Source organism: Nanorana parkeri, unplaced genomic scaffold (assembly GCF_000935625.1).
Source record: "Nanorana parkeri isolate BGI_ZX_2015 unplaced genomic scaffold, ASM93562v1 scaffold1906, whole genome shotgun sequence".
Classification (NCBI taxonomy): Eukaryota; Metazoa; Chordata; class Amphibia; order Anura; family Dicroglossidae; genus Nanorana; species Nanorana parkeri.
This window is the reverse complement of record NW_017308174.1, coordinates 100,544-110,102: the sequence shown is the minus strand read 5'-3', so window position 1 is coordinate 110,102 and position 9,559 is coordinate 100,544. Positions and strand designations below refer to the sequence as shown.

Genomic DNA, 9,559 nt, shown 5'->3' with positions numbered 1-9,559 from the left:
AAATGGTTCCATCTGAGGTTTCAATTAGAGACAGAGAGTCTGAAATGCAGAAGTTGCTTCTGTGTTCTCAAATAGATTTAAAACTGTTTCAAAACATATACATTTTTGAAATTGACCTCAAATTATTATTGTTTCCCTTTTTATTAGAGGAGGTAACCAAATTATAATTCACAGGTGACAAATGGAATCCACTGATTTAACGACCGACACTTACTTTATATCAAGGGAACATTTTAGGCAGTGGGCACCTTTATTTTAAATGGAGATCAAATATTTAATGATGATCATTCATAAGCATTTTAACAAGTGCTAAAAATCCAAAATAATGTTTACTTTAAAGTGACATTAAACCCTCAGATTTTTTAACATAAACCAATACTGTAATGTGTGCCTTACTGTAATCCATGGTTGTTTCCCTTCTCTTTGCTGCTCTTCCTTTTAAATCCTTATGTCTTCTCATGCTGGGGGAGAACTTCCCTTTGCAGCTGAGTGCCTCTTCCTGTAGTGCTGGCTCAGGTTGTGAACCTATACAAACCTATACACAGACACCGTGTATCCATTCCAGAGACAAGGCAGTCTGCTGCAAAACAGAAGTTCTGCCCAGCATGAGAAGAGATACAGATTTAAAAGGAAGAGCAGCAAAGAGAAGGGAAACTACCATGGATTACAGTAAGGCGCACATTACACTATTGTTTTATGTTAAAAAATCTGAGGGTTTAATATCACTTTAACCTTAAAATGATGAAGCTTACAGCTCAACTCCATTGATGTTTTTTAATCCCTTACCTTACCCCCTCCCATTGAAGAAAAAAAAAAAGCGGCAAAAGGTAGTACTAACTAACTTTGCATGCTCCAGTGCTATACTCTTCACACACCTCCAGTCCCAGCCATCTCTCCTCTTCCAGGATGAATGACAACCAGAATCATTCAAACCCCTTCCTCTGAACACAGGTCATTGAGGACCGACCCCCCTAGGGGTACATCATCAAACTGCCCTGAGCTCACAGGGAAAAGCAGCAGAGAACAGCGCCCACGTTATTACATGCTGACATCCTCAGCATTGTACAGCTGCCCAAGAAGAAGAGGAAGGAGACCCCAGGATGTCACGTGATTGAACTGAAGATCATGCCAATAAAAGCTACATTTGCAATAATGTTTTAAAATAAAGAATGTGGGGGTGCTACAGTGGGGAGGGGGTGCTGCAGTGGGGAGGGGGGTTCCTAAGTAGGGACTTACCTGACCTGGAGTTGGGCTTTATCTTTAAGGGAGACCAATCAGAAAAGAAGTATGTAGGCTGCCATTGATGGCCTTGCTCCTGTTTGTCTTTGGTTTCCCTTTCTTGCAAAGTATAAGCCGTATATAAAAGGGTGAGCGTGCCAGATCATGGGATATAGCCAAGGACCCTTAGGGACACCCTGGTTGACAGAGATCTGCCTGATACATCAAGTTATATTTAAAGGAGAGCTATGGGGTTAGGGCTTTTCCCCATAGTTCTCCTACGGGTAACGAGAGGACACAAACTAGCGTCCTCCCGTCACCCTAAGCTCAGTATACCGCGAGCTAGTATATATACTGAGATACAGCTAGCTATATACTGAGAAGCCGCAGCTGAAGCGGATCCCGACAATTATGTCTGGATCCACCCAGCTGTGTGAGTGGCAGCTGGCTCTGCCTATCTAGAGGCAGAGCCAGCTGTACCCGCCCCCTACCCCGTCCGTTGCGCCAGTCATCGCTGGAGGATCGGAGCGGGGAGGGGGGAATCCAGATCGAGAAGTGAGTGAACGCCGGTATGTGTTCGCTCACCTCCCGATCTACTGAGCCGACCTGTGACAGTTTCATTGTCACAGGTCGGCTAGAACTATGAGGATGAGTGAAAGGCACTCACCTCATAGTTCTCCTTTAACCTATCACTGGGTTCAATGCTCCACCAACACGTCACTTGCAGAGTACAAACTCTGTTTATGAGCAGCCCAGCCAAGGCAAAGATTACATGGTCTACCAGGAGCATTGTGGGTGTTTCATGTCAGTAGAGCCTACAGGGAGCCGTTTTTTTCCAGACAGAGCCCATGTGGGAGGACTTGAAGTGAGATAAAGAGGCTCGGCGACCATTGTGGCCGCTCCATAAAACATATCATTACGAGCTCTGCAGAGAACAAAGATGTTTCACATCAACCCGTAACAACTAAGCTGATCTCGTTCCCAATCCTAACAACTAAGGCGGTGGTGGTGAGCGATAAAATAATGGCGGTGAGCGATAAAACAATGGCGGTGAGCGATAAAACGATGGCGGTGAGCGATAAAACAATGGCGGTGAGCGATAAAACAATGGCGGTGAGCGATAAAACAATGGCGGTGGCGGTATATTAGGAGACTGACCTCCGCAGCTTCTCGGTGACTTTCTCCAGCTCCTCCTGAGCCCTCCTCAGCTCCGTTTCCAGGTACTGCCTAGTAGAATCGAACTCGCTCTCCAACATCTCCAGCTTGTGAGTCGTGTACGACAAGCGTTTCTGCACTTCCTCCTTCTGGTCTTGCAAGCTGCTGAAAAGAACAAAAAATTCCCAACAACCGTGATTATCAGGAGACACAAGAACGATCCGCACGCAGCGCCGAGTACAAGACAGCTGCTTGACGCTCGCTCCCTCACCGTCTGAGATTTCTTAATCTATCGGAGGAGCTGCACATTCTCTGCAATGCAAAACGGTCATTAACTATTCATGCTTTTCCTTGCCTTTAATTGGCACGACACAGCAAAAAGAAAAAAATAATACCAGCCTCCCTGCCACCTCCTTAGCCTCCTTTTTCATGTCTAGTGTGAGTTGATGTTACGTAGGGGCTCTTATGCCACATTACAGTTTTTTCGTCTCACGTTTGTTCCAGCTAGAGACGAAAAAATGCTGCTAAGAAGCTCGTGGATCTATGGCGGTGAGCGATAAAACAATGGCGGTGAGCGATAAAACAATGGCGGTGAGCGATAAAACAATGGCGGTGAGCGATAAAACGATGGCGGTGAGCGATAAAACGATGGCGGTGAGCGATAAAACAATGGCGGTGAGCGATAAAACAATGGCGGTGAGCGATAAAACAATGGCGGTGGCGGTATATTAGGAGACTGACCTCCGCAGCTTCTCGGTGACTTTCTCCAGCTCCTCCTGAGCCCTCCTCAGCTCCGTTTCCAGGTACTGCCTAGTAGAATCGAACTCGCTCTCCAACATCTCCAGCTTGTGAGTCGTGTACGACAAGCGTTTCTGCACTTCCTCCTTCTGGTCTTGCAAGCTGCTGAAAAGAACAAAAAATTCCCAACAACCGTGATTATCAGGAGACACAAGAACGATCCGCACGCAGCGCCGAGTACAAGACAGCTGCTTGACGCTCGCTCCCTCACCGTCTGAGATTTCTTAATCTATCGGAGGAGCTGCACATTCTCTGCAATGCAAAACGGTCATTAACTATTCATGCTTTTCCTTGCCTTTAATTGGCACGACACAGCAAAAAGAAAAAAATAATACCAGCCTCCCTGCCACCTCCTTAGCCTCCTTTTTCATGTCTAGTGTGAGTTGATGTTACGTAGGGGCTCTTATGCCACATTACAGTTTTTTCGTCTCACGTTTGTTCCAGCTAGAGACGAAAAAATGCTGCTAAGAAGCTCGTGGATCTGCTGATCGCAGTGAAACTTACATTCCAGCCTCCGGTCTGCCGGGTCGCATTGGCCTTCGCCTGTCCAATCTTTGGGAAGGATGCTGTAACGTAAGCCCCGCGTGTAAGCATCTGGTTGCAGTTTAAAGGAGAACTATGAGGTGAGTGCTTTTTACTCACCTAGCCTGTGCCGACCATGAGACTGTCACAGGTCGGCTCAGTAGATCGGGAAGTGAGCAAACACATACCGGCATTCGCTCACTTCAAGATCCTGTCACGGCTCTCTGCCGTGACAGGCTGGATTCCCCCTCCCCACTCCGATCCGCCAGCGCTGACTGGCGGAACAGACGGGGGAGGGTACAGCTGGCTCTGCCTCTAGATAGGCAGAGCCAGCTGTCACTCACGCAGCTGGGCGGATCCAGACACAATTGTCGGGATCCACTTCAGCTGCGGCTTCTCAGTATACCGCGAGCTGTAGCTCGTGTTATACTGCGGCGTCTCAGTATATAGCTAGCTGTAGCTCGCGCTATACTGAGCTTAGGGTGACGGGAGGATGCTAGTTTGTGTCCTCCCGTTACCCTAAGGAGAACTATGGGTAAAAGCCCTAACCCCATAGTTCTCCTTTAATGTAGGTTCATTGGGGGCCTATGAGGGTCACTGCTTTGCAAAAAATAAAAAGGAAATTATAAGTGAAAAATGTATCTTTAGTTCATATCTAACATTTTAGTTCATATCCTAATGCAATCACTGGATGCGGCTTCTTGATGTTTGAGGCTAGGTTCACACCTGCAATACACCGCACAACACTTGGGATACGCGCCCTGGGTGTCATAAGGTCCTGCACAATGCAGGCACCGATTGTACCTTCTTTGTACACGACGTGCAGCTGTTTTAGTGTTCGGAAGCACGTGCAGACTCGCGGCGGGGAAACCGCGCGGTCGGGCCAGCATAACTGGGGTGCCATTAGAAAATAATGGCACACACAGCGCGATTGGTTCACACCTTGGCGACTCCTGTCCGTGCCTCCTTGGGTCTTGCACAATGCAGGCAGCGATTGCCACGTGGCCCTATTGATTTTAATGGGGTGACATCCGCGCGGCAATCGCAGAAAAGGGGTACAAGTACCTTTTTTTGCGATACACGACGCACGTGCCGTTTTAGCCGTGATCGTGTTCCGGAAGCACGGGCGGAATAGCGTCGGGAAACTGCGCGATCCGCCTGGCAGACTGGGATGTCATTAGAAAATAATGGCACCCACAGCGCGATCGGTTCACCCCTTGGCGACTCCCGACCGCGCGGCAATCCGCGTGGAATCGTGCACGATTGCCGCGCGGTGAGGTGTCGCCTAGGTGTGAACCTAGCCTAAAAGTTTCCTGCAGAATCAGCAGGTCCCCTGAGCACTGGCCCCGATATCCTGTTTTAGGGTATCTCCTACGGAGCCACCCTTGTGTGTGCTAGTCAGCCTTTTGTGTCCACACAAAGCACACAGACACAGCAGGGAAAAGAAACTCCTCCCTCCTCCAAGCTAGAAGATTAAAGTGGATGTTTGCCCCCTTTCACTAAAAATCACATCAGCATATAGCTCTGCATGCCGATATGAAGTCATCTCACATTCATTAGTCAAACATTTTCATTTTACTTCATTAGTCAAACAATTTCTTTCTTTCTACCTCCTGGTCCGCTTTGGCACAAATAATGTAATGTGCCCAAGCATTGCATCCTGGGTGTCACGGTTGGAGCAGACTGTCACGGTCAGCAAACCGGGGCACGAGGAAAGATAGGCGTCTGGACCAAGGCATTATGGTAAATCAATAAAAAATATGGATCTGTCCCTGTATTTAAAATCTCCCACGACAACGGTAACACCAAAAGGTCCGTTCACTAGCTCCACCGGTCCCTACAGCAGGTGGGCGGAGCTGAGAACACCTGTACAGAGTCTGTATGAGATAGAGGATGCTAGTGACTGACTGAACCCAATGGTCACTGCTAAGAGAAATGGCCATTTAATATCGTTATGGGGGTGGCCATAAAACACATTAGATACCAAGCAGTATTTTATTTTTTAAAGGGTAAAACAAAGAAGATATGCTCACCCGATCCTCAGTCTCCTCTGGCTGCTAGACCAGTGCCTGCAGCCTCTGCCTCCCCTGGTGGTCTAAGGATCCATGACGTCATCACGTCTAATGCATGTGGATGCCAAGGGACATACCACAGCCAGAGCAGAGAGGGTGAGAGGTCAGCGGTCACTACTGAGGATTGGGTGAGTAGTACTTCTTTATTTTCAGGACGAACGAGCAGTTAACTCTTGCAGTGTGCGGGTAGCCCCACTGCAAGGGTTATTTTTTTTTAAATCCTGGAGTTATCCTTAAAATGGTTAGTACAAATTGGCAGAAAATTTGCAATGCCTAAGAGAAGCATTTACAGCAGCAATCTCCGTGTTTCCTTTGTGACAGTTTCACTATTTCACTCCCACTGTGTAGCACCGCAGATCTTTGCTAATGCAAAAGTGTCCGCCCCTACTTCCTGCTTGGATGACGCTCAGTGTCCTACAACCACTCCTCCTTTGCACAGGCAGTCATGGCCACACCTCCTCAAAGGGTTCCCATACACCAGTGGTGTCACAAGGGGGGTGCGACCCGCACCCAGGTGTCACCATTGCAGGGGTGACACCAAAATGACTCACAGTCATTTTGGTGTCACCCCCCCTCTAAAAAGTCGGGCACTCTGTCATGGACCGAGGGCCCGACAGTGTCAGGAGAGAGGACGGGACCAGATGGCATACCTGATCCCGCCGGGTGAACGTCCCCTCCTCTCTCTGCCGGCGTCCATCACCAAGATGGCCGCCGGCAGGCATCAATCAGATGGTCGCGCATGCGCGATGACGTAATTGCGCATGCGTGAGGTGGCGCACGATGAAGACATGGCGGAGTGTCACCCGGTCTGTGTGCTGCTGTTGGCTTCCTTTCGGTCGGCATTCCTCGATCAGATGATCGAAGGGGCCGCTCGGAAAATCTGCGTTCGATCAGAGCTGGCAGCCAACGAGCTGCCAATACTGGTCGGGTGTTGTGACGGCAGCCGCTGTCAAAATACAACGCACACAGCGGGATTCCTTAAAATCGACACACTCTTAAACGTTGATGGAGGAATCTGCTCTGTTTTTCTTGTTCGGCCCACGGGTTGAACGAGAAAAGTAGATCAATGTATGGGCCAGCTTTAATCCCGTGTTCACACCTTCACGTTGTGTGAACGTGCGCCAAATTGCAAAGTGTTCACGCAACGCGTCAAAAACGTGCAACGGGCTTGCGGTGCCATTATTTCTTAAAGGGACCCCAAACATAATCGGGCTTTAAGGTCTTTGGGAGTCAGTGTGATCCATGTCGTCCCTGTCCCAACATTGCATCATCATGACTGGCGCATGAAGCACACCAATGAGAAATCACTGAGCTATGGCATGCTAGGGAGCGGCCACAAACAGATCCTAGCTCTACAAAGTCTTGCACATGTGTATGAATGTTTACTTTTCCTTCACTCGGTTTCCAAAAGCTGGGATTATGATGCATCCAAACAGCACCTGGCAGAGCTCATCCATTCTTAAGAATCAATAGTGCAGACCTACTCTGAATCAGTGACTCATTCATGAATCCTCGCGCATTAAACTCCCTCCCACAGACCGCCATTAATGCAGAGCCTCCTATAGACACGTCTCAGGCACACCGGCCCTGTTATTTCATTATCACCATTCTCCGAGGTGATCGTATTCCACAGACCTTTCCCTGAACTGCGGCTATGTGACCTTCCGGAGATAGAAAGCCCTTCCTTTGTTCCAGGATCCTGGACCTCTCCAGAGAGACGTGATTAAAACCCAGTGTAAGGCGCAGAAATCAATTTACCTTTCCACAAACCGAGAATTCGCCGTCGGCTGTTTTTTCTAAAGTTCACGCCGACAAGCTGATTTCCCGGATTGGGGAATACGCGTCTGTAATTAACTCGGTTTTTTATATAGCAATTTGTATCTTTCAGAAAGCGGATGACACATTTTCTGATCTGTATTCCAGCAAGCTAATGATGTTGTCACCCGGGTGCTGGCCGCACCCCCCTTGTGACGCCACTGTGATGTAGCTAATATATACTACATACTCCTGACCACTACTTCTGTATACCATGTTGTATGTTACATACTCCTGACTACTACACACGCTCTCCACCTGTGTAACCTCAGGACCCACATTCGTCCTTGGACATTAAGTGGCGACCCAAGTCCCACCGCAATGGAACGCACGGCATTGCGGTACCGTGCATTCCGGTGCAGGCGATCCTTGCGATCCTCAGCTTGGGGTCCAGTGCTGGGCTGCTGGGCTGTGACGGAGCTCCATCCATACATGTATTGCATGTAGAACTCCCTGTAGAGGTGGCGGGAGCCAGAATGTGATGTCACTCCTGTCCAGGCACCTCTACAGGCCACGTGAGGGAGCTGTAAGCAAAGCATGTATGGATGGAGCTCCCTTGCGGCCATTGCTCCAGCCAACCCGACCCCACCCCACCCCACCCCACTTCAAGCTGACACTTGGCACCATGCAGCATATTCTGAATGGCTAGCGCAAGAACTAATATTGCTAAGCTAGGGGGAAGCTGAGGAACCTCTCACATAGAAAAGTGGAAGGCACGTGGCGACCCACTGAAAATGGGGTCGCGACACACTTTTGGGTCACGACCCACCAGTTGAGAACCAAGACTCTATACCATGTTGTAGGTTACATACTCCTGACTACTATACTCTATATACTATGTTGTATGTTACACTGACTGCTGAAGTCTACAGTTTATGATAGGGATGCACCGATACCGAGTATTTGGACGGGTATCTATATTCGTCCAAATGCTCCCGATGTCTATTCCCGATACCGGAACTTCTGATATCAGGAAGCCAGGCGGCGAGTCATTACATGCCGCCAGACCACCAGACCATACACTCCTGAACACAATTGTGTAGCAGAACGGAAAAATGGCACTCTTATAGAAATGGCCAAATGTATGCCGTCAGACGCCTACCTAAGAAGTACTGGGGAGAACCAGTCATAACTGCAACATACCTACAAAACAGATTGCCTTCAAAAGCCATTGAAAGCACCCCATGTGAAATGGATGGAAGCCTAGCCTAGGGCACATCAGAGTGTTCAGGTGTAAAGCTTACGCCAATATTCCCAAAGAGAAGCGATCCAAATTAGGGAACACAGCCATTGAAGTTATTCTGGTGGGCTATAGTGATCAAAGTAAGGGATATAGAATCCTCCACCCAAAGACTGACGAAGTGACAATAACTCGCAGCGTTTACTTTGATGAGAACTCATCACCAGAAACAATGATCCTGGGAAGTTGTGAAGTGAATTTGCACAGTGAACCAGCAAAGTGAAGCCGCACAGGAGTCAGAACAAGAGGTGGAACTCATAATGGATAAGTCAAGTTCCATGTTAAATTCTGCTGAACAACTTGAAATAAGAAGATCCACTCGAGCAAAGGGAATACCAACCTGCAAGCTGTCATATACTGCTAAGACACATCGAATACTCGAACCAACATCGTGGGAAGACATATACAAAATTACCAAAACACCAAGCCAATAAAAGAAGAAAGGCAGCAGAAGAAGTAATGACTGGGGATGCACTCACCAAGCCATTGCCAAAGGATCGTCACAGTTTCCTTCGAGAGAAGCTAAACCTCATATAGCAACGCACATGCTGTTGAGAAGGGGTGTTGGAAATACAACAGCATATACTGGCATGTACTGATTGTATTACTGACTGTAATTATGTCTTTTGAGCTGTAGGTAGCAGTGTAGTACAATGTTAGTCTCCGTGCTTGCTCATCGATGATATATACAGGAAGTTCTGTATGCTGTATAATGCTGTATTCTGATATAATGTTCTTC

The 9,559-nt window shown here is 48.1% G+C and overlaps 1 protein-coding gene across 1 annotated transcript in view; it reads right to left on the bottom strand.

The window, feature by feature from the left end:
* The window catches only part of BEGAIN (brain enriched guanylate kinase associated), a 59,341-nt gene that overhangs the window by 35,081 nt on the left and 14,701 nt on the right, over window positions 1-9,559 (bottom strand). Inside the window, exon 3 of the mRNA XM_018572030.1 lies at window positions 3,114-3,276. Coding sequence (XP_018427532.1) covers window positions 3,114-3,276 — 163 coding nt within the window. The remainder of the gene's footprint in view (window positions 1-3,113; window positions 3,277-9,559) is intronic.